Here is a 26,222-nt window from a genome sequence, read left to right as displayed (position 1 = left end):
GATGTTAGGAAAAATATGAGAATTTGCCCATGGTAAATACATTTATAACTGTTCATTTACAGGGTCTGTATCTTCATCCTCTGGAACTAGGTGATGAAAATTGGCAGCAACATAGCTCTAATTTTGTTTTAGACAGCCCTGTGAAAGCTTGCCTAATTTAGGCAAGGTATAACGCTTTGGGGAAAAATGAAATAAATCCTTATACACACACTGAAAGGAAAGCTTGCCAACTTCAGCTCTCCAAAGATACCTTCTTGCACCGCACACACTCAGTTCCCTCACAGATCCAACCTACAACAAAGTCCTGAGGGCTTCATCCCCACAGATTTTTCCAACTGTAGTCACACCCTGTATAAGTACAACTTTAGTTCCTCATAGATGTGGTGATTCTAGGAGCTGGGAGGCTCCTTTCCAAGGTCTCAGCATTCCCCTACCCAACCTATGTAGAGGTCATTTGATATAACTGCAGAAAGCTGAGTGGGTAAGATGGACAAAAAGCGGTGTCAGAGCCAAAACCAGGGTTGTAGGATGGACCATTGTGGGAAGATGGGACCTGGGGTTAAGAATTGATTTTGAGGAATGACATGATATAAGAAGAGTGGAGAACAATATTTTAAAGGTATTTCATATTTGTGTCTCTGATTTTGCAATGTTAACATCTGCTTAATGCTGATATGGAATTTGCAGTCCTTCAAGATAGTATAAATTGATGGACAAATTTCATATACACACAGTGTGTCTGGAGCACAGCTGACCTTACAACATCTAGACATTAGGCATTTAGCTCTGAGTGAGACTGGATATTTCCAGAGTGAGATTCTTCTGGCCTGACTTAGAGCTTAGGATGAGATGCATGAGCTGAGTGTACATATTTCTATACTTTGACTAGAGAAGTTGACTAGTTCAGATTTAGACACTGAACTTTCAGAAGTCTGAAGCAAAATGAGAAAAATCCCTTTTGAATGGTGCCTTCAAATCAATGTCCAACAGGTATCCAACAGAATTTGTGTTCACATGCCTGTGATTAATTTTTGATCCTGTATTTTAAAATATAGTGCCATGGTCATTATACTCCATACAAACACACCAACGCACACATAGACTGAAGCCACACTATGAAATATGTTTTATTAGAATAAATTGATATTAACTGTTAGGAGGGGCTTTCTCTTATGCCAGCCATGTTTAGCAACATTTAGAGCTGTCTATCCCTCCTAAAATCATCTTGTGTTACAAAGAAAGAAACAGGGGTCTTGTCAGGAGGTACAGGATTCCTACAATCTTGGGATCAATCACTCAATCCATCCAGCCCAGTCTTTATAAAGGTGGAAGGCAGGTTAAATACAGCTTAGAGAGTAGTTAATATTTATTTCCCATTTCACTGTACTGTTGCGTCACTTCTGTGCAAAAAGATAAATGCTTCAAATCAGCAACTGATAGGAGAAAGGGAAGTCAAAAAGCAGGTGAAAGAGGCTAAGAAAGGCTAAAGAAGTGAAGTCTGAATCTTGCTTTGGAACATGAATCCTAGTGTTATATACCACTGTGCTCTGCACATCCTGAGTCTGACAGTGCTTGTAAGTAATTGAATGAAAAAACTTTTACTTCATTGTTTTTCAATAATTGTTCATTTTCTTCTTGGAGCAGATGGTCAGATACAGCTTTACATTTTGCATGAGTCTCTTTTCTCTTTATTTGCTTTGGATTACAGTTAAACAAGGCAAGATGCTATGAAAAGTGTGAACAGTGGCAGAAGGGACACACGTTGTAGGATCTATACATTCTTGCATTTCACTGCTTTCTTACCACACACTTACTAAGGAGAAAAAACATAATTGGCAGAAGCCCCCTTTTTATGCGTGTAGGCTTTAAAAGACTGTGACAAAGAAGAAGAAACTGGAGGAGAGGTGTTACATCAGAGCAGCTGAGTTTTGATAGAATTTTCTTAAATTTCAGATTACGCAGTCTTATTAAGTTACAATTTCATCTGCCTTTTTGGTAGCATTAACCTTATTTAATATGTGAGTATCTGAAATGCTACAGGTAACAAATGAGTTGAACCAGCAAGAATGCTTATGGTAGAATTAGAAATATCCAAATGCATTAAGAAGTCTAGAGGTCTTGCTGATATTTTGCTTTGGACAATGATAAGTAAACTAGCACTCAGGATCACACAGATATCAAGAAATGTCTGTGAAAAGTGAGGGAAGGATATTTTCTTTGCTTTTGAGAGTAATTACATTTTCAGCATCTTCTTTTTTTGATCCTTCTGCTATATGCTTTCCTCTTCCCTGAGAATCTCTTCTCTGAAGGAGCATTTCATGAGGGGTAGCGCAACAGCTTGTTTTTTATGGGTCAAGAGAAATAAAACACTGTGAAATGACTGCAAAAACTTTTTACTGATGTGAAGCTATGGTTTCCTTGGTACCATCTGTGTGACAACTCTGCTTCCCTGTAGTGGGAGCAAATAGGTATTATTGCTTATAAGTAGAGTATCAGGAACCAGTACTAATTAGTTAAAATAGAGGATAGTTATAATAGACTATAAGTAAACAACCCTTATTTGAGTAGAAAATAGTGGAAAAACAACCATCTGTTTCATTGTTGGTGTAACTTGATAGTATGCTTTCCCTGGAAGAGTTGTACTCAACTTTTGGAGATGTTTTAAATGCTTAAGAGGTTGACTCTCAGCTTCCTTAAACTGAGATTTTTTTGATGTTATTGTTTGTGTGGTGCCTACTGTAATACGAAAAGAATGCAAATATTGATTCGTTCAGATGTATATGAGACAAAGCAGAGAAAAAGCATAAATCAAGCAGCAAATTTAACATGATATTATGGAAACGTGGACAATAATTAAAAAAAAAAGAGAAGTTTACTTTCTTATATGTGCATTTCATGTCCCTCTTTAGAGCCTGGTCTGGAAGAGGGTTTTCTTTTGTTGTTTTTTTTATTTTTACTTTTATCACATTAACAAGACTTTCAGCAGGGTCCCTCTAACAAGAGTAAAAATTTGCTTGATTTTCAGTGGTTGTGCTAACCCACAGTTTTATTTAATACATTAACTGATGAATATAGCAACTGCAAATTCATACTCTATTTGGAACATATTAATGTTTATTTAATTTGTAGTTTAGTTTTCCTCATCATCAGGAAAATTTTTGTATAAAGTTATTCAGGAAGAGAACCTGAAATACTAGCTGTAGTCCTCTCAAAAAGATTTTTTACTAACTTTTACCCTTCCAAAAAGAATATTGGGGAAATACTTGTTTCTTTATCTTAACTCCAAATGGGGTGCAAATATGACTACAAGAAAAGCATTAATTCTTTTTCTAAGCTGTATTTATTTTATAAGTGATAACCTGACCGACAGGGCAGGACCTTGCCAGCCAGAGTCCATCCCACCATCTCTAGTGAAAGGACAGGACAGACTGGGGGGCATATCAGCCTGTCAGGATCAGAGTCAAAATCAGGCCTGGTGAGGGGACCCAGGTTCAGACATAGCCCAGATTAATCAGACAGGAACATGGGGACAAGGATGGGCTGAGGACAGGCTGAGACATCTGCGGGGCCCATGACTTGACAGGGCAGGGGTGTGGTGGAACTTGCAACCATCATCCTGCAGCATTTTAGGGCAGACAGTGAGTTGAAAAGTGGTCATGGGCCCATAGGCAGAGTAAGGGGAGGCCCAAGGGCAGGCTGAGCAGGGCCACTAAGGCCCCTCAGGACCCTGACAGCTGATCAGTTTGGAGTTAAGCCATTATTCATTTATTTTTCTCATGGTAGTGGAAGCATCACAAGGTGTAGCTGACTTCCACGTGTCAAAGTCCTTTAAAGGTATCTAGTGAGTTTACTGTCCAATTTACTCTGCCTTAGTGAATTATTATGGATGTTCTGGCAATGCAAAACTGTTGGAAAATCTGGATCCACTAAGAGGCCCTATGTTTCCCCATCACTAACCACAAAGAGTAGTTATCACGGAATCAGTTAAAAGGCTGATCCAAAAATGATATCTTCAGATTGGCATAGACTTGGGAAGATGCTTTCTGAAATTGCCATCCATCTGTTCTTTTCTCCCTCCATTTCTTCTTCTTTCAAGTTCTGCTAACAGTTACAAAAATTCATCAGGAACATCCAATTTTTTTACCTGAAAGATACATGTGCAGATTCAGAAAGGTTTCACTCTGCATGATTAGGAACCTTCTCCCTAAACAAGCCATATTGCGATACTGGTTCCCTTGAAAAATGAGAAACAAAAACTTGAAACTTCTCAGGTTTGGCAGTGAATTGAATATAGGTTTGCTGCACTCCATATGAACATTTTAAACAATAGACTCTTAAAAATGTGAACAATTCAATTGTTGAGAGCACAGTTTTAAAAGTAGACAAGTATGTTCTGCTCAGCTTTGTGAAATGGTTGTAGCTACATAGCAAGATCTATGGAACAGGCATGTCTTCAGATCTCACCTGCTATATGTTAAGTGGTTCTCAGGGAAGTGGTACTTTATACCTGTCCATCTTCATGGATGTAAATGACCATGAAAAGTGCTAGAAACTCTGCTTCATGTTTCCTCTACTACTTACCAGAATTCAGAAAAAGAAAGAAGCCGAGTTTGGATTCCTGTTTTGCCTCATCTACCCAACTCAAGAGGATGCCTGTGGTGGAGGAGCCCATGTTCATCTACTATAATATTAAATATTTTGTTGAAGACCCTAAAGTAAGATGGCAGTTATCCTGGACTTTCCCTCTACTCCATTGAGAGAGGTATCTCTCCTGAGCACAGCTCAACTCCTAGGCAATCTGAATGGTTCTTTAGCAGTGGTATGCAATGAAAAGACAAGAGGCAATGGGTACAACTTGAAATACAGAAAATCGCATTTAAACACAAGAAACCACTTTTTACTGTGAGGGTAGCCCAACACTGGAAGAAGCTGCCCAGAGAGGTTGTCCCCATCCTTGTTGATATACAAAACCCAACTGAATGCAGCCCTGAGCAACCTGCTCTACTTGACCTTGTGTTGAGCAAGGAAGTTGCATTAGATGATCCCCAGATGTTCCTGCTAGACTCAACCATTCTGTGACTCTGTGATCTGTGAGCTACAGAGGGAGTTTCTGAAGGGAGGATACTAAAACAAGTGAATTACCAAAGCAGCAAACTAAAAGATTTTATGGACCTTCATTTCTTTAGGGATCCTATAAACCAAAAACACTGTCTTATTATCAGCAAGCAAAATACCTCTGCTGTAATGATCTGTGCACAAGCCTGCATAATGTCAGTGGCTGTAGTAAGTGGTGTTCATGTAACCAGTGCTGAAGCCCAAATTTAGAAAGTCACCATGGATTTAACAGTCAGGGCAATCCTAGTGAATTGAGTCTAAACCGTAGCTCATTCCATCCAAAAGTAAATGTATAAAATAATTAAATTTTTCTACGCACAAAGATGCTAGCTTCTCTCTGTTATCCTCATTAAAGGAACCTAAAATGACTAGATCAGATAATGATGCCTCTGTAGATGTAGTCACCAATGGGAGCTGAATCATGTACACAGACACTTATTCTTGTCTTAAAGAATGACTCATACTTCTATCCCATTATTTGATGTTTCCAGAAGTGGAAAGAAGGGAAGGAGATAGGAAATGAGATTAAACAAGTCTATAGATGTTTTCAGAGTAGTTTGGAACCTGATTCTACACCTTGTTTGGGAATGGTTTTCAAAGCTGTTTGGAAAGTATAAAGGTCTGCTAGATATAGTCAAATTCTCTAGGGGGATGAATATATCTAGAACACAGCCTAGGAGTGGAATAAATCTTTTTAGTTTATTTTACCTGAGTTTCTGTCATAACAGATCTTGCTCTCAGTGTTTATTCAAACAGTGGTTAGTGCTGACTTGAATATAAACTGTGAGAGCATCTCTTAAGGTCAGGTCTTCTTGAAGAAAGAGGCAATAATTTAAATATCTGGCACTTGATCAGCCTCACTTTTTTATTTCAGATGCATGTGGTAAAGTGTTCTCATGAGTTTGGAGACTTAGAAAGAAAAAAGAAAATGAAGGTTTCCTGGACTGGTGAATAAGGCAAACAAGCTTTGTTCTTGCCATGAACATTTCAATGAGCAAAGAGAGTTTTCACAGGCAAAATCTAGTCATTTTTTTGCCAGGAGAAATAATTTAGGACTGTGCAAATGGGTACATTTCCTGCCTACTGAGGTTTTTCTGGGCACAGTCCACTGAACCAAGAGAATGTTGTAAAATAGTTTTTCAGTAAATGGGTTGACTGTTTTTTCTACTGACTAATAAAGCTACTTTTTACAATAGCTGCTGTACATGATGGCTAGTGAGCTTTTCAGCATAGATGACTTTCATTGCCCAGGGTGAGTATAAGGGGGGAAGAATATATGTAGGCATGAGAAGAGATATCAAGTGAGCAAAGATGTTCAAGACAGATGCCAATTTTCTGTCATCGTGACTAGTATTTCATATCTTAGTGAAGTGAAATTGAGGGGGTCTCTAGACTACTTATTTTTACTGATTGGGGCTGACATCACTGAGGCATCCTACCCATCAGATCTTCACCTCCTGGGGCTAAGGCAATGTCTGGCTTCTGCTTCACCCATTCATAGTTACCTTCCTCTCACATACACCAAACTTCATCCAGCCTTGCATATGGGGCCCTCCTTTTCATTGCTGCCTTAAACTGATCCATGGCACTGCTGCCTGTCAGTTTGGCCGGAAAACCACATCCTCCTAAAAGCACAGTAAATAGGAAGAAGACTACCTCCTTGAAGGACACACATGTGGATACGTGCCATTTTCAACTGCCAGGGTCCAAACCCCAGAAGAGCAAAGGCTGTGCAATTAATCCAGTATTCTCCAGCAACCCGAGAGCCTCAAGTCATTAGCTGATACACAGTTCAAATGTTCTGCAGACCAACATGAGATAATGGACATTAACATGGAGGGGAAACACCAGTTTATTGGAATGGATAAGATCTGCCCTCTGAATGAACTGAAAGACAGCTATTTATTTTTGAAATTCCCTGAATATTAATCTTCCTTGGGTGGAACAAAACTGAGCCATATGCCAGCCACCTGTTCATCATGCAAGTCTCATCCTGAGTTTATTTTCTGTTGTGTGTATCTGTGTCTTTATATCTATATTCACACATACAGAGCACTCTGGCATCATTGGCCAGGGCGTAGAGCTAAGATGAGAGTGTCTCTGATGACAACTGGCCTTCTGGGACTGGGGACAATGGCTATGGTTGGACAAGGCACATATTGTTTTCTTTGTGAAAAATAGATGTGTGTGCTTCTGCACAGTGGGTACACCCACAGAAGTTGTGTGTAACAGCCTGATGAAGATTTTGTCCTTTGGTGGCCAAGGAATTCTGGATTCTAATTCTTTTGTGGTGTCCATGTAAGTACAAGTCTAAATAAGGAATAAAATAAATAAAATGTTCCTTCTGTTAAAACACTGGGTGCCAATTTTTTCTTTACACCAGCATACCAAACCAACAAATACTTTGGTGTAGTTTTTTTCCCAGAGACAGGAGTTTTGCCTCCCACCCTGTGTAAAGAAAGGCAGATGGCAGAAAGGAGAGAACAGATTCATTCCTTTTGGAGTGAAGAGCTTATTCAAAAGACCATCTTGCAGTAATTATATGTGGCTTCAAGATGCTGTTTTTTCAGAGGTTGACAGGGGCATGTCCGTGCTGAGGAGTCGGTGCATTCTGCAACAAAACTCTGCAGTGCTGGGCCCTTCACTGTTAAGAAAAGGAGCCTGTCCAAGTGCACTCTGTCTCCCTGGGCCCAGATTTAGCAGGGGCTAAAGTTAGGATACAAATGAGTCCTGCACTCAAACCCAGGCCTTAGCAAAGAGGTCTTTCATTATGAACATAGCCAGAGAAATCTTATAAACTTTCAAGTACAGAGCTGTAGCTACTATTTTCCAAGCCTAATGATTTGTTCTGATGTAAAGTAGCACAGCTCAACTGCCTTTGACAGAGCTCAGCTAGGGTCATTTGTCAAAAGCATTGTAATTTGTGCAGAGACAATGGCACCCTTTGACCGCTAAACCCTAAGCTAGTGTTCTGTGTCCTTACCACAGCTTTTTTAGTTGCAAAAGTGGGTCTGGACTTAATGTCTCATGAAATCCTACCCAACCCCTTCTTAGTAATCAGATGAAACTCCTCTCCCTGTAGGTTGCTGGGAATGTCCACCCAGAATGTGATTTTATGACAGAGCTGAAGAAAAAGGAGACTGAATGTCTGGAGGACCCAGAAGAGAGTGGAAATGCAACACCAGCAGGTATCCATGTGTGAGGGATGAAAAAAGTGAGAGAGAAGCAACATCCTACCAGAGTCAGGACACAGCCATGCTGCCGATATGCATGTTTGAGTGTTTTACTCATTGTCCCATATCCCTGTTCTCTGGTCAGTTCTTCTTACATCTACTTCTATTCCTTTCAGTTCTTTCTTTCAATATTTTTTTCACATGCAAATATGAACAGTCAATCAATCTGAGTGAATCCTTGTGTCCTTGTCCTATTCCTTCCCCTACTGGATGCTATCATGGCATCATGCTTGCTGTGTGAGGGTGTGTTGATCTTTAAAAATAGGGTAACCCCTTAACAAGTACTGTAATCTGGTCTTAATTCCAGCATCACTCTCCCTCCTGTTTCCACAATACATTTTCATTTACTCATTATGTCTGAAAACCCACCCCAGTCTAACACAGGGGTCTAACTAAAGCAGATTAAATAGTCCTCTGGAGGTGTTTATTTCTCACTGTAGAATAAAAATTGTGGCTAAACTATTTTTATAAGATATGTAAGGGGTGGAGTGTTAAAGTTTAAAAAGGTTTGAATTTTTATTTTCCTCAAATATAAGTATGCTTAAAAATATATTTCACTTTCTGTTTGAGATTGCAAGAGAACTTGGGACAAAATACTGTGCTGGCCAGAGGCAGATGCTGGAGACACTCTTGCCTTACCGTGCCCAAAAATCCTCTTTCACTTCATGAAGGAGCCAGGTGATGTACTATCATGGTTGTACTCCTATTGTTGTGTTGTATGCCTGGCAAAAACATTTCTAAAAATGGGAGGTGAAGACAGAACATTGCAAGTTCCTGCTCTCTAGTTGGATCAGAGCATTAATGCAAAGATTTCAGTAGATTCTGAAGGAGCTTAGCAGTTCTTCTCATATTTTAAGCATTATCCATAACTGGATATAATCCCATTGTCTGTGATGAGGCTCTGAGCCAAAGAACACTGAAATCAATAGAGTGATTTCCATTGGTTTCCATAGGCTTTGGGATCAGCTTGTTGTGTGAGTTTTCTTCAGAGCTCCTATGGGGGCTGTCTAGATCAGAACTTAAGCATGGGTCTTTATGAGATTTATACTCTGATTAGTGTGGAATGAAATGAAAGACAGAGGAATGAATAATGTGATTGTTCTTTAAGACCAAAGCTGACGATACAAAGCAGAATTTTGTCATTGAAGTAACATATGTGTTGGGTCAAAAGCAAGACTGTGCAAACTAATGCCTTTGTGACTGCCTACTCTCTGGGTGAATATGGCTAGGAAAAAAGTGCAAGCCCATAAGGAGAAAGCAACCTTCCAGGAAAGACCTAGATTTGGCAATTCCACAGGAAAAAAAAACCCTGCAAAGCCCAACCTCTGCTTCACCCAACACATGCTAGTTATAAATGTGGAATAAGAAAAATGCCTTTCATCTGTGTATATTCATTTCCTGTCCTGGGATTCTCTTATCCTTCATCTGACTCATACAACTTTTAATGGAAACATGCTATCCTCATAGAACAAACTGCTTATTCCAGCCTATGATCTGTAAAGAAAGAGTAAGCCCCAAAGGAAGGAGGGACTGAGAAGGAATGCATTAGAGGTGTGAGAGCTGAATGACGCAGAAGTCTGATGGAGCAGTGCTTCCCAATCTTCTTCAGTGGATTTCCTTGTCCCTCATGTGATTTCCTACTTACTCCTTTCCACTTCTAACTGTCACTTCAGTTCTCTCACTTCTTCCCATTGTTTGTCTCCAGATAAAGTAAAAAATTTTGTATCTGACTACCTGTACATACACACGCAAAATGTCATATTAACTCTGTGAGATGCTAATGGAGATAATCCTCTCCTCTTGGTATATCTTTTTTATCAGCAAGAGGTCTTCTCCTGGTTTTTGTTTTCTGTGGTTTTGTCTCTTCATTAGAAAAAGTAGGTGCTTCTGTTTCAGCTGGGATAGTAAGAAGGAACTGCACAAAGAAAGGCTGGTCTGTCCCATTCCCTCCTTACCATATTGCCTGTCCAGTAGAAGATGAGGTTCCACTTGAAGAAGTAAGTTTAATTAAATAAATATATGTGAGTAGTTTGCTGACATTATAGGATTCCTTTCTATTCCTGAAGACCTCTGCGAAGGGAAACTCAGCTGAAGCTGAAATTTCTTACCATATATGGAATGCAATTCAAATTTTACTCTAGTCACTTATTTTGGAGAATTAGTAAGGACATTTTATTATTAAGGTGTAAGAGTGTAATAAAAACAAAGCCAGCTGCAAATTCCATTCAGTCATGCAGTTCTGTTGAACTTGCTCACAGACATAACAGCTAGAGATATATTGCAAAAAGTTCATAAAATATGAATTAAGGCATTTCAATAATATCAGTCAGCAAGATAATTTTGTGGCATCACAGCATCAGTACAGCAAACATGCTGTTATAACACCACTATTCCAAACTCAGCAATATCTAAGGACAAGAGAGTTTTCTAGTTTCTCAGCTTGCCCAGCATAAAATATCTAATTCAACAAGGAAAAAAAAAGTTACAAAATCTCTGTAACATAGATCAGAATTTCACATATTTCTTCAGCTAGATTTGCACAATTGGTGCTATTTAGAGGTTATATGTACAGGGAAAACATAGTGCTTGATCTATAACTAATAAGGATACAAACTTATTATATAGATGTGCTTAGTTTCCTGTAAACCCTCTTCCAGAGAAAAGCAGCAAGCCAAAATACTACATCATATTTTAATAGAAATAGCACAATCCTGAAAATTATTATGGTTACATAAAGCCTCTTCTGTGATCAAGTTTTGCTATCTTATTATCTACTGCAGAGAAAATGAGGAGTAATTCAGTGGAAAGAATCTGAAGAAATCTCCACTAAGTTAAAACTGAGAGAAAGGAAGTAGAAATCACTTTAGGTGATTAAAAATTTGTTGTCTAGTCTAACTGTAGATCTCTGCCCTTCATCTGTTTAGGCTAAACACTGCACTTTTTTGTTTATTTGTATAAGTCTGGTGAATACTATCATTTTTTGTCCATTATAGCGAGAATGAAAATAACATTTGTACTATAGTTGATGAAGTCTATTCAGCTTGCTGGAAAGAATTTATTTTACAGCATCATGGGGAGATTTCTCTTGTCTTCCCACTACTGTTTGTACTGACTACTATCACGCTGTTTAACTCAAACTTCCTTTCCAGCATCTAAGCCACAGTACCTGCTGCTCTGCATTAAATACTTACACTGAAATGTAACTCTTTTCTTTCTTTCCCTCTTTTATTGCTTCCTTACATTTCTGGTGAAAAAACAATCTTAATTGAGTCTATGGATTTTTTTAGTAGTAGCCTACATTTTACCTCAAGGTAAACTCCTCAGTTGTAGGTTTCTCCACTCAAGATTTTGATTATTTTCTGTGTTTTTCATTGCTGATTTGTAAGTGGAAGTTGTCAACTAAGGTCAGCCTAACACGGTTTTGGTATGTTTCTTATGGAGTGGTGCCTTCCAGACTCACTGGCTTACTGACTAGCTTTGTAGCTCTGAGGGACCTCTCTGAGCTCTGGCTGGAATTGTGCATAATCAATTACATGGCTAATTGTATATAATTCACAGTTCATCCATCAGACATAAAAGGCCACTATGCATGGTTTCCACATCATTTAACTTCATCAATCTCAAAAAATTATTGTGTAAGTCTAAACTAACTACTACACAGTAGTGCTTTGGTCAGAATCAGGTGTGAGCTTGTCAAGGAAATCTCTTGGTTATCCCCACTTACTGCATTTACACTGAGGGATGCTCTCAGAAAGCATAATCTGGCTTCCTATGGATGAAACTAACCTGGAAGATAAATGCAGGGTGCACTTAGTGTGCTCTGACCAATAATAAAAGTTCAGCCCACGGGGTTAGACTATGGCTACTCAGAAATGCACACAACATGGATGTAGGGTCCTCAGTACCAAATGTTCCACTCCACTAAACCAGACCTAACGACCTGCACTTGTTAAGGCAGGTGTAGTGAGAGATCCTTTTTCTTGCTAACAGAAAGTGATAAGGTCTCATCTTACAATGAGTTGAATTGTCTTTTCGGGGTGCTTGTTTCCCTTCATTAACTAGAAAAGAATCAGCATAAGAAACAGGATTGTGTTAAAAATTAAACAGTACAGTCCTGCAGCCATGCTCTCACACTGCTTGTTTCACTATAGACTCAGCTGCTCATACGTAGGCAGCTAATTTCTAAGCACTTAAAATAAATGAAATAACATCCTCCCCAATGTCATGCTTATAATGTCTTAAGTTATATTTAAGGTTCAAAACAAGTATCTGCCCTTCCCCACAGTGAACTGTAGCAATGCACTGTATAGTTATGTAGGTTTTAGGATATAAAAACATTTAAATAAACACCCAAGAGACAGACCATGTTAGACTGAAGGGAAAGATTTGCAGCCTAGAGCTTATTCATTCTATTTTCTGCTTCCATGTGTGTTACTTGAAGTCAGCTTATTCTCACTCAGAGATCATGTCTGATAGAGATGTCATTTAAATTGAAATGGATTTTGATTGACTTTCTGACTGAGCAATAATTGATTTTGGCAGCAAGAAAAAAAGAGGGGGAAAAAAATAACAGAAAAAAACCCAACCCACAACAAAATAAAAATGGAAAGGAAGAATAGGTGGCAAAATTGTAAGAAAGGAAAGTGGAGAAACATGAGAAAAGGCTGACAGAATTCTGTATTCATCATGCAGCCAGCTGCCAGCAGGACTGTCCTGCTACTGCTGTGGAGAAAACACAGTGTAAAATGCAGTGCTTATAAAAATGCATAAGAGTTTTTACAATGCCTTTGTGGAAGACTGGCTTGGTTTTTTATGGTTTTATGAATGAGCTTGAAACTGATCAGTACATGTTTCTTTATCAGACTGGGCTGTATCCACATAGCTATGGAATGGGTTTTCACAAAAGAAACATAATGAGTGATTTCAGTTGAATTTTTCTGTGGGATTAAAAGGGGAAAAAAAGACAGTCAGGGATGTGAACAGATTGGAAACACCAAACAAAGCAAAACTGCCAGAATACATAAAACAGCTGTCATTTGGCTGCAAGTTATGTAACAAATAATTCTTTTCTTTTATAGCAATCCTACTTTTCTACGATAAAGATAATCTACACTGTAGGATACAGTGTATCAATCACCTCACTCATTATTGCCATGACAGTTCTTATTGCATTCAGGTAGGTAAAGTTATCCTCTAACCTCAGTTCTTTTAACAGTTCTTAGTAGCCTAGACTGTTTAAGACAATATTAAACATAATAAAGTAGTATAGGTAGAAATCTAGAAGAGTAAAAATAAAAATTTTAGGCCATATTGGTTTAATAATATTAAGTTGAGGTTAGAAATTAAAAGTGATCAGATTGAGCCAGGTATAAGAAGAATCAGAACTGGGAAATAAACCCTGTCTCTCTATTGGCAAAACTCAGCAACTCACTTTGATCCTAAATAGCTAAATAGATAAATTTGCTTGTTTTAGACGGAATGAAGGTAATTTTTTATAAACTATATGTGTTTGCCTTTTATGGCTTCAGTGAACTTACAAGAAGAATATACACAAAGAACTTGATTCTGAATCAGTGTTCCTATGGCACTGTATATTACTATTGAAACATTTACAATTAAATACATGTTTTGAAAGTTAAGCTCTGAATTTGGTTATATTTGATAAGATTTCTTTCTTACTGAACTAACCAGCTGTTAGGCATTTTCAGTTATAATTTAGAGTATCTAGAGTAAAATTGATTGTCTATTTTCTCATGTAACATAGATTTGATGTTTGCTGCCATGTAGGATTTATTTTATTAATCTTTGTTTATTTCTTGTATTTCTTCAAGACAGAGTTTTATTATTATGCTGTGAGAATGAGGTTTCTCTGGGGAAAGTTTCTTGACCTCTCTTGGTTCTTAACACATGTCTGGAAGTCAACAGATATGTTTATTGATATCCACTCTGACCTCAGGGAAACAAACCAGTCCAAATAAGGGGAAAGAAAGAAACAATGGAAATAAAGAGACTTAGCAATAGGGAGGAAAAAGTTGTAGTTAACAATGGTGTTGTCATTTGAGTTCAGTAATAAAATTCTGCATGCTCTAAGTGAGCTTTAGGATGAGGTGACCCTGAGATCACTGGATCTGGGTGGAATTCAGCTTTTAATGGAACTCTTTGCTTATTAGCTAAAATTTTCATCTCCGAAGGAAAATATAAAGTTGAAGCTGTATAACTCCTCCTCCAAAACCCTGTATTTAATAACAGTCAAAAATTAATCTGAATTAACTGAGAATTTAAAGTAAATTTGCCAAATTGGTTTAAAGCTCTTATCTGCATTAATTTAATTCATAAGAGTAACTTTGGTAAACTAAGAAAGAATTCTTTAATTCTGGATAAAGCTGTCTACACAGGGGTTTAATGCAGTTTACCTCACCCACAGCATAGGATATAGAAAATCTTGTTAAGTAATCATTACTCTGTTCATTGAGAAAACTGTCTAGTTATTCCAGGATATCTCTGCATGCTTGTTTTTGGGAGTGATTTAGCCATAGTCAGAACTGTATCAGTAAAGATCATTCTTCAAATGCAGGTTTCTCTTGGCCCAGATATAATGCCAACCAGTACCACGCTCAGGTATACTGAACACAAAATAAAACAGATTCCTGAATTTTGGCAGACCAGAAACATGACCAGGGCACCACCTAACAAGGAAGGAGATTAAGATGTAGACTGTAGGTGAATTGTTTTACATGAGGAAGGTTTCTATCTCTGCCTGCAGAGAGAGCTCAGTGGATTAAAGTGTTCTTTCTATACATGCCTGGAAGTAGCTGAGATGAAACAAGGGCTTATTGCATATTTTAATTACTGTCAGCACAAGTCAGTCAATTACCTCAGAAGGACCTCTCTTCTTTCCTTCCAGGAGGCTTCGCTGTCCCAGAAATTATATCCATGTACAGCTCTTTTTTACTTTTATCTTAAAAGCTATTGCCATTTTCATTAAGGATGCTGTCCTTTTCCAAGAGGAAGACATTGATCACTGCAACTTCTCTACAGTAAGCACATGAAAAGCAGGATACTGTGGCACTTGATGTTTTTGCATATAATCTATATATGGTTTCACATTTCATGGCTTTTTTTTTATTACTTACTTTTTTTTTCCTTCTAACCTGGTAATGAAAATTATATAATTATTTTATTCAGTACGTTTTACCTCCATAAGTGTGTACCTCATGCCCTTCTACATTCTGAATGCATCAATTTGTGATCCTGTAGTACTCTAAATCAGATATAGACTTTGCCATAGAAAAAAGTAGTATCATTACACTGTTAACGCTTCTATAATCTGAAGCCTAAAATTGAAGATCTTTGAGTACCTCATAACACAACTTTTAAAAGATGTTTCTTCTGGAAATGTTGGATTTCGTGTTCTGACTGGAAGTTCTGAATTGTAAACCGCAAGACACTCAAAGTACTAGGCAATCAACTTAGCTTTGATCCAGCTACAGATATCAGTAATATGACAATGGTTTTCAAACACAGGTTTATGGGATGATTCTTCTACATTCCCCATGGCCACACAAGAATTTAAAACTCAGCACAAGTAGGAAAGTGGGTCCTTGAACATTTGTCCAAGGGCTATGGAGCATTTGACTCTACTTGTATAAAATACACTGAAGGCAGTGTATTTGTGGGAGAAATCACATGCTTAGGAGACCAAGCTATATTTCTAACAGAGAGATATAAGCAAAACACAGTGGAGATTCCAAGGTATTTTGACGGTTAAAGTGTTGCTATTCAGAAAGCTACATTACTCTTGAAGCTCTCCCTTTAAACATGTATGTAATTGTGAGATCTTGTTCTTGGTAGATCTCAGCCAGAATTACATATGCCTGCTACATCTGCCAATCAAACACTTGTAGCCACAAGTAATGCCTGAACTATGACCTTCCTGTTCCCTAGACTGAATGCAAGATCTCAGTTGTTTTCTGTCACTACTTCATGATGACCAATTTCACGTGGCTGCTAGTAGAGGCTCTTTACTTAAACTGTCTACTTCTCTCATCCCTTTCTCATGGAAGAAGATATTTTTGGTGGCTTGTTCTCTTTGGCTGGGGTAAGTAAAAGTAAGACTTTTCCATAAAATTAATACAAGTCAAGATTTTAAACAAGGCTTTACCCATCCCATTAAAAATACTGGATGTGGAATCTAGTCTGCATAACTGAAGTGCCTAACTTGGGCATTGCTTTGATTTTATTTTTACATGCGTACTAGTGAGGAGCAATCAAGCGTTTTAAAAGTGCAGCACTAAAGTCCCTACAAATAAGTGTAAAATTCAGTATATTTGGGAACTCAGAGAGAAAAAGAATCTGTCCACTTAACCTTCTTCTCCCTATTGAAAACACAGATACCTTTAAGAAGTTATAAAAACCACCAAAGTTAGGTTACCTTGCTCTTATTTATGCAGAATATAGTCACATAGTCGTCTTCTGAGATTGGGTCCACCTGAAGTCACAGCAGGCATTTTTATAGTCCTGATATTGCTATAGCCCATCTTTTGCATTGGGCAATTGTATGACTAAAGGAGCTCTATCCACTAAATAACAGTGCAGGCATGAGACAGCAACATCCTCACTCCTTTTTGTTGTAGTCTTCAACAAATTTAATTGTTCAGACCTTTGAGATGACTTAGAAATCAGAAACTAAGTGGCCACCCACATAAAGTTTCTTTGTAAAAGAAAAAGCAGAGAACTCCTATAGTTAAGTGCACTTGCCCAAGGGAATTTTTGGTCAGTTCAGGGAGGCAATCCATGCATAGTACCACCAAAGGTTAAGGTAGGCTGGATGGCTGAGCAAACTGAATCACTTTTGGTATTTTAGGGAGATTTTAAGTGCCTTTTTAGGAAGGTTAGGGTAGACTGCATCACATTCTGTGTTTGTAAAATGCTGATATGTGATGGTTTAGCCCCTGCTGGGGTCTGAGACCATGCGGCCACTGCCCCTCCCCCACAAAGGGAGTGAAATACAAAGCCCCGAGACTGAGATAAGGAGACGTTTAATACAACAGTGCAACAGCAACACAACAAACAACAACAATAACTATAGCAGTAATAGTGATAACAATGAACAGAGCAAAATATCTACCGATACAGCAGTGAGAGAACCGGCTGCGCCAACCCACACGATCACTGAATCTTCCCGCACTTGTGCCAGGATGTGACGTCAGCATGAGATATGAATAACCCGGCTAGAGCTTCCCCCCCACTGCTGGGGAAACTTAACCCTATCCTGGCTAAACCAGGACATGATATTACTATTATTTTAAGATTCGGTAAATGCTATTGCCCAATATTTTGTTATGCAAAAAACACCCTTATTACATTAACCTGGGTTTAAATGTGCTATCTACATGCGAGTGCTAACTTCAGGTGAGATCGCACAGGTGAATTGTGTTCATGTTAGTAAGAGGTTGCAGGTTTAGGTCTTTGTGACAGAATTATATCATGCGCAAAGTAGTGTCTGTGCTCATCACAGTGATGCACGACCACCAAACAGTCAATGCCATAACTTGTTTCCATCATGGGTATTAGGAGTTTAAAGCACTTCCTGTTACATAAACAACAGGCCACAAAGAGTAAATCCAGTTCCAAAAATGAGTGATCTGTATCATTATAGCAGAGTTTTAGTGGACAAGATTTGGATTAATTGATAAAACTAGACAACCACAGATTTTGTTTAATTGTCTGACAGGTTTTCCAACACTTTTCACCCTCATATGGATATTAGCAAAATTCTACTTTGAAGACACGGCGTAAGTCATTGTTTCCTACATTATTCTATATTAATTGATTGCAATGATTTCATACATGCCTTTTTCTGAATTTACTGTTATTTTCTCAGATGCTGGGATATTAATCAAGGTTCTCCTTACTGGTGGCTAATTAAAGGACCTATTATAATTTCTGTTGGGGTAGGTACTTCTGAATTTCCCAACATTAATTAGAAGAAAAAAGACTTTTAAAATCTGGTTATTTTTTGCTGAAATGTTGTTTGAAATAAGGAATAGGAATGGTAGAATTTCTACTGTAAACTTGCCTACATCCAATGCAAACTAAAAAGAGGCAGAGAATTGCCACCCCCCTGAAAGCAAACTTCCTTCAAACAAATTAAATCTTTCATAGAATTGTCAGTTTGGTTGAAATTAATTGCAGGTGAGTGGCTAAACCTTTCTTATAATATTTGAAAACAAAGCTTTAGCCTAAGAGTCCACAATCAACTATAGATTTTAATACAAACTTTCAAGGGCAGTAGGTTTCCATTCATATGTGATAACAGCTCTTGAGCTTGACATTTACTGAATAAACTGATGGGCTTTAAATTATTATCATGTATGATTACTCCCACATGTAATTAAACCCAAGTGATGTTTGAGAAAGCAGCTAAGGGATGACCTTAAGGCCCTCTATTAAAAACTTCATTTAATTGGAGGACAGAAGCATACAAATAAGGCATATTTATGCAAACAATGTGAATGAATAATCTCAAGTTGAATTCTGGTCATAGTTTGCCATGTTTCAATAAAATATTACAATTCCTTCTACCTCCATTACTTTTCCCCCTACTAGTGGTCATCTGACATCCACATCTGAAGTCAAGAGATTTAGGGTATTTCAGTGATGACTTTTCTGATGGAATGTACTTAAGGCATCCCTGATGGATAAAATGAGATTGGGTTTTCTGGTAAAATGTGGACATTCTTAGGCAAAATTAAGCATTCAATCTCACCTAAAGAAGAGCTGGTGTGTATGGACACAAAAAAAATGCATGGGGAGAAACTCTCTGATTGTGGAAAACTGAGTGGCTTCACAGAATTTGGTAAAGCTCTTCCAAATTGCAATTGTAGAAAATTTGATTTACAGGTTAGGATTGGCCCTAGTTAGCTTTGGAGCTAAGCTAATGTCCCTCACTTCTCTTCAGAGTCAACAAAGAGAAATATGCAATTTTGGTATGTGATTCGTCTGACTTATAAGAGATGTCTACCTCTGGAGGATATGACTTGTCCCCAGCTCCACCCGGGGCTCTGTTGACTATACTGGCTGGCTCTCCATTGACTACAAAGGGGGAACAGGGTGACCAGCTCAGATGCAGGCATCTCATTGTAGATACCTGTATTTAGTCACATGAATTCTACTAATAATGTTTAAAGATATTAACCAGAACTTATGCAATAACCATCTCAAAAGAGATTCAAAATGTTATGAGATACAAAGAATAAAAATAATCACATGAGCTAGTCAAAAAAGTATCTTGCTTAACCAAGTCAAATTCTCAAGTTTTCATCTTCAGCTATTTCTCTAAGAAGGAATGCAACCTATTTAGATGCTTGAATGCTGCCAACAGGAATGACATTAATAATCTTACACTGGTCTCATTGAAACTGCACAAATTACATAATAACTGAAGTAAAAAAAAAAAAAAAAAAAAAGCATTGCAAAGTTTTACACAGAAAGTAACCTTTTGTTTTTTCCCCCCCAAATATTGTGAATAGGTCAATTTTGTCCTATTTATCAACATCATCAGAATTTTGCTGAAAAAACTAGACCCTAGACAGATCAACTTCAATAACTCTTCTCAGTACAGGTAATATATGGAATAAAAAAAAATCCAAACCAATTATTTTAATGATAAAAACTTACAGATTTTTTTCTAAGCAAAGAAGCACTTGTCCAGTGCCACAGACAGGCTCAGTTTGGCTGGCATTAAATTTTAGAAATTCCCAACCTTATCCCATTCCCATGGAAACTAGTCAAAGGATGAGACTCACCTCATCTAATACTAGCCATCTAAACATGATGTACTCAGATCAGTTTAGATGTCTACCTTCCAGTTACAATCAATGGGGAGACTAGGAAACCATTCATTGAATCTACATTAGATGTCTAATTTAGGGCAGGATAAATTACCCTCTACAGATGCCTTTTCCTGTATGTGGACTATAAAGGGAGCCTGCATCTTACTTTCTCTGTATTTAGTTACAAATAAATGTCAAATTTTCAATTACTTTGATGGGACAAAATATGTTCTACTCCTTTGTGTTTTCTTGATCTGTAATCTCATTCAGAAAGACGGAACACCAAAACACCATAAGAAAAGCCATGAACATGCTATTACCAATAAGGCAATAAGCATGAGAAATGTATTTCCAGCTTGTTTTTCATTATGCTTTCTGCCCAGCACTGTATTCCCAAGAAATATGAACTTTACGTGTAGATATTTAGATTCTCTTTGTAACTTCTGTTCATTACTGTGGCATATGGCATGCATTAGTCTTTACTCAAGGAAATAATATTACCTTACTTCTCATGTCCTGTGCTAGACGTCTCTCAAGGTCAACTCTGCTTCTAATTCCATTATTTGGAACCCATTATATTGTCTTCAACTTTCTTCCGGAATATACCAGCCTGGGGGTTCGGCTTTACTTAGAGCTCTGCATTGGATCTTTTCAGGTAAAATGACTGCAGAGGCTTCAGTTCCTTCTTAGATATTCTAATTTAATCTAGTGTCCACATGACAATTACTATTGCACAAAAATATCATTGGATCCTGAAGCTAGTGTCTCCTCACAGAGTTCATGGTTCTCTGCTGAGTTACATCTGAAGATGTGACCTACATCCTACCTGGCTGTAGGCTAGACTGTATATTTGCAGATTTTGCAAATACAAGGCCAAGTCTTTCAGGTGCATGTGTGCATTGGATGGTGGGTCACAGTCAAGCATGGAAGACCTACTTTGCTACCAGTGGTAATCCACATACCTTCCCTGACTTCACTGGCAAGATCAAGCTGATTTGGGCTGACAAATTATCCAGGGATAATCAAAGCTGTAGGTCCATCCCCCTTGTTAATTCTTTGGCAAAGAATAAATTGATAGGCAAACATACAAACATTGAATAGTGCCTGGTGCACATATCAGCCCCGTACAGACTACTGCCCTGAGAAATGTTACATGTGTTTCCCTCCTGGGTAAACAAAATATATGGTGTACTTTGGATGCCCCCAAGAGCTCTGAAGTGGCACACAGGGCATGGATATCTTGAGGAGCTTGGTGCTAACCAGAGCAGCTACTGGGGCTGCTCTGACATACCCCCCCTAGGTGGTTTTGCTACCTGAGTTATGAGCAAGGCAACACACAGCTGCCCTTTGCTTTCCTCCCTTTCCCTGTGCTGCACTTCAGTTTACAAGAAGCATCTGTGGGCAATCCTAACAAACATCACAAGGGAACTTATTTCCCTCTGAATGATTGCATGTCATCATTTGTCAAGGAGCATCACCAAAAACCCAGCAGTTGTGCTCTTTTAGTCCTTATTGAAGATTTAACCCATTGTGTCAATCCTGCCCAATAAACCCTGCACATCTTAATTCTGACCCTCTGTACTTGGAGATGGCCTTCATTGAGTTAATTAACAATGAAAGGAACAAGGTAACTGAATAAAAGGTTGAGATCTGATCACATAGGTCCATTGAACTCCTAGGATTTTCCTGGGTTTATCTCACTTCAGAATTTTAACAAAAGTATTCAACAGGCCAGAATTTGATCTCATCTGACATACTGCAAAGACACAGAAGTTCACTGGAAAGCTGTATGAGCTTCATACATGTATCTCCTTATGAAGTCTGTGTTCCTCTACTGATTTACACTGTGTGAAGAATTAGCTCGCAGTGTGATAGAGTGGACCATACTTTTGCAAGCGAAACTTGGCAGAACTTCAATTGCCATAACTGTTCTTGTGAATTCATGTCACATTATTGACTTTGGTAAAATGCCACTAACTAGTTGATTATCTGCCTGATCAGCTTTATTGGAGAATACATAAAAAATTTTCCAATTTATAACAGTTCCCCAACCTATAGTGATACTCATTAATTCACATACACAGAACCATCAAGAAGTCAGATAGTGGAAGTGGATTTTTCAAACTGTGTTAACACACAACACTTTTCTTTTTGTGTGTGTGTTTTTCAGGGGTTTATTGTAGCAGTTCTTTACTGTTTCCTGAACCAAGAGGTAAGAAAACTATATCCTTTACAATATTGCTTTCACTGGCAAATATATAGAGTTAATAATCAGTTTCATATAACAAAGCTTTTAGTTTCATAGAACTGTCTGTTAACATGGGAATCAATGAAGATGAATTTAATTTCAATTATCTTCATGGAAATGAAGCCATCTAGTGGAGAAATGAACTTTTACTACTTTGCTATTCCATCAAGCATTTTTTATCTTTTCTGCACATTTTTGTACTATAGAGTGCTTCAAAAACCCATGCTAGGTCCAGACCTGAAAGTACAAGTTGCTGCAGTGATGCAAAGAGATTTCTATTTACTGAAGGTCTATGATTAAATTAGAAAGAATTTAACTTTATGCTGATTGCTCAATACTGAAATATTATTTTTTAATATTTTTAATATGCTCATGAAGCTTCACAATATTTCTTCATGTTGATAAATCCATTTTTCCATTTAGAATATATAAGTCAGAATTTTATGTTGATGGGACAAGAATCATTCCATTTAGTCAAGTAACCAGGTCCATTTATATAGGCTAGATGTTGTGATAAGAATGCATCTTCAATGAATTATATCGGAAACATAACAGTTTATCCTCCACCTTTTAGAATGGGTTGAAACCCTGGAATTTCCCCCTCTTTTCTGACTACAGGGTAGCTGAGATAGATATTTTAGAGTATGACTTGGATTGAGTTTCAGACTGCATTAAGAGTCTGATGGCTTCTACCTGCAGCTTCTAAAAAGGGAGACTCCTGATTCATGTATACCATCCCACAGGGCATATCCTGCAGCGTCAAAGGTGTGTTTAGGCCGTGAATCCTGTCCCGAATCATCACAGTCATTGAAATATTCAAATGACCAAGTACAGTTGTCTGTGCTAGAGATAGCTGACCCACTCTAGACTCCCTGGACTGTACTGACTAAATCTCCACTTTCCAAGTTTAAAGTCTAGGGCTGATTAAGATTTCAAACAGTATTTAATTGTCTATATGTGCCACAGTCCACACTTTCTTAATTTTGCCAGAAATTTCTGAAATAGTGAAACAAATATCTTTGACTATATTAACACTTCTTAGCCTTTTGGTTGAGTTTATGACTACTCTAATGATGCTTGTGTTCAGTTAACACTTCTGTTCACTAGTCTATTAATCCTAACCTCTTCCAATGGTAGACTATAAGCTTTACATTCATCTTGACATCCCAGACATACAGACATTTCAATTTAGAAATTTCCTTCCTATTAAACATCTGGGAATGCACTTTTCTAATAAGAATAAGATGTGAAAGCTGGTTTTAGTGGCTGGTCTGGACCCACTGTATGTTTCTGTGAACATATCAATGCATGGTATACATAGTTGTCAACAACAGAAAGCAAATGTCTTCTGATTGCTGATGGCTTTCCCCTCATCATCTTAAATAGCAAAGAAGTATTATTTCTCATCCATAAATTGGTGACTGTTGATTAAGAAACTTGCTGCAGTTTATACTTTTCCAGAAGCAGATGGAAACAAGACAACATCTCTTAGCAACTGAGGAAGAGCAAGCAATGTGGAGTGAATGTGTTTAATTATGTAGACAATATTGGTGAGACCATAACTGGAATAAAATTTCAGAAGGATACTTAACAAAAAAATGGGAGAAGATATATAAAAAAAAAAAGCTTCCATTTTTAACTTACCTTAAAACTAGGTAAGTTAAAAATGGAAGTGGGACCTTTTTCATTTATTTTACTGTGTGACAGCTCTAATAATAAACTTTGAATGTTGGGCCCATAGCCATTAAGTAGGGACACAGAACTGCGTAGACCTATATAAAGTATGTCCTTACTTCTTGAAAGGAAGAGTGGGGTTCATTTACTCTTTTCAATATGGGAGGACAGATCTAAGCTAACCACACTGGATGTTTTCATCAGTGCAGAGGGATGGGCATGCTGAGACAGGCCAGATGAAACATTCTCTGGAGGATCCTACTACTCTCTATCAGCTAGAAAGGGAACCCAGGGGAACTAACTTGGGCTGTTTTATTTATAAAAAATATAAAATTTTACACTTTTCTAGCAGTTATTTTTGTCTTTCCTCTTTCCCACCGGGCTACTCCCAAGCAGTATTTGACCACAAAATAGCATTCTCCTCTCCTTTTGAGGTGCAAACTGAAATTGGCCGGAGGTGGCACGGTAACAGATATGGACTTATGCGAGTGTGGAGGAGGACAAGGTGGACTGTGCCTTCTAGTTCTGGAGTAAAAATAACCACATCTGTGTGCTAAAGATGGCTTCAGGATCTGGAATATTCATATATAAAAGCCTGATTAGGAAAAAAAACAACAACAAACAAACCAAAAAACCCACCAAATGTAATGGTTGCTGTTTATACTGAGAAAATTGGAGGAAGATCCACTTCTACAGCAGTTCTTCTCACTGAACATCTGTTTCAGGACAAGCACTGCAGTGACAGATTAAAAACTGACTGGCCTTCTAAACACAGAAAAACCTTCTCATTGATGTACTGTGCAACGCATAAAACACAAAAATCATCTTTTCTTGGTTCACTTCCTGTACACTTTCACTGATGAACTATACAGCATCATGTATCTAGGGAGTGGACACTAGTAGTACCTTTCAGTGACACCATAGATGACCACCTCTGGAAACAATCCTCATGCAATGGGAGCTGAAGTCTATCCAGCTTGTTCAAGCTTTGTGCCTTGTTTCCATTCAGTAGATATGCAAATAAGAAGCCAAAAGTCCCATTAAACTCAACACAATGACTAAAAATTCCTCTTATATTGTCTTTTTATACTGTCTCTTCAGAAGCAAAAAGATTCAAAGTTCACAATGAAAGCCAATATGCTCTCATGTTCTGATGTTATTTCAGTAGCTACAGGTTAGAAAATTTCTGATAGCCAAGTAGCAGAAAGCAGAGGTGTGGGCAAGGACAAGGCACCATAAGATAATCATTAAGGAATAACTGCTCTTTGCAAGTAAATTAAAAAGAAAAGAAAACTTTTGCACTGAAAGAGAATGAGACCCATGGAAGATGGACTAGGATACTGAAAGGAATACTTCTTAAGTGTCTTCTTATGTGTGACTGTTTTTACTCTCCAGTGTTGTAAAACATTCAGAAGCTTGAAAATAAACTTGCATTCCCAGTGTTTGTACTTGAGGGATTTTGTTTGTTTGGTTGGTGGGTTTGGTTTAATTTTTTTTTTTTCATCAATGGTTGTTGTAACCTGTAGATTAATGGTTTGATTAACCTCTCTGATGGGAACATCAGGGCTTGGAAAGGAATGAAGAAAGCTAAACTGTACCAAACAGTGAGGGCTCTTACATTGATACACTTTCACCCTGCTCTTCTGGACGTTTCAGTGAGCTACCAAGAAATATCAAGAAATGATAATAGAGAAAAGTGGACCTGACTGCCTTTTTCCTTTGCTGTATCCAGTTAATTACAGCTAACTTGAAGAAGTGGAATGTCATGTCATATAGTTTTTATGTAAAAGCTGATTGCCAAGAAGATATCTTCCTCTTTCAATTTAAAAAAAATATTCTTCTTGTTTTTTTTCTGTCTGTGAAAAATGTAGTAATAGCTGAATTCAGATCTGAGGGTGAGAAAAGAGTCTGAGGGAGCAGTGGAAGGAAGGTGTTTATTTCTATTTCTGCAGTGACTCCTTGGAACACATATTACAATGTGGGGCCCAAGATATTGTTTACATTGACTTCCTTCCTTTATCTAGAAGGATTCAGGGTGAGCTGGATGGAAGCATGTGTTGAATGGCTGGTAAAAGTAAGAGACTAAGAGTCTCTAAAAGTAAGAGATGAGTTTGGATG

The 26,222-nt window shown here is 37.9% G+C and overlaps 1 protein-coding gene across 1 annotated transcript; it reads left to right on the top strand.

Annotated features, from left to right (window-relative positions):
* The first annotated feature begins 1,517 nt into the window (after positions 1 to 1,517).
* Positions 1,518 to 24,638, top strand: GHRHR (growth hormone releasing hormone receptor). Its single transcript, XM_074848584.1, is given in 13 exon segments — positions 1,518 to 1,574; positions 8,198 to 8,303; positions 8,919 to 9,026; positions 10,245 to 10,345; positions 13,427 to 13,524; positions 15,253 to 15,385; positions 16,293 to 16,446; positions 18,082 to 18,142; positions 18,232 to 18,301; positions 19,880 to 19,971; positions 20,708 to 20,837; positions 22,353 to 22,393; positions 24,485 to 24,638. Coding segments are annotated over 13 exon segments (1,305 nt in total).
* The last annotated feature ends 1,584 nt before the right edge of the window (positions 24,639 to 26,222 follow it).

Source organism: Strix aluco, chromosome 1 (genome assembly GCF_031877795.1).
Source record: "Strix aluco isolate bStrAlu1 chromosome 1, bStrAlu1.hap1, whole genome shotgun sequence".
NCBI classification, from domain to species: Eukaryota; Metazoa; Chordata; class Aves; order Strigiformes; family Strigidae; genus Strix; species Strix aluco.
Note: the sequence above shows the minus strand (reverse complement) of the source record. Positions and strands in the feature narration are given on the sequence as shown.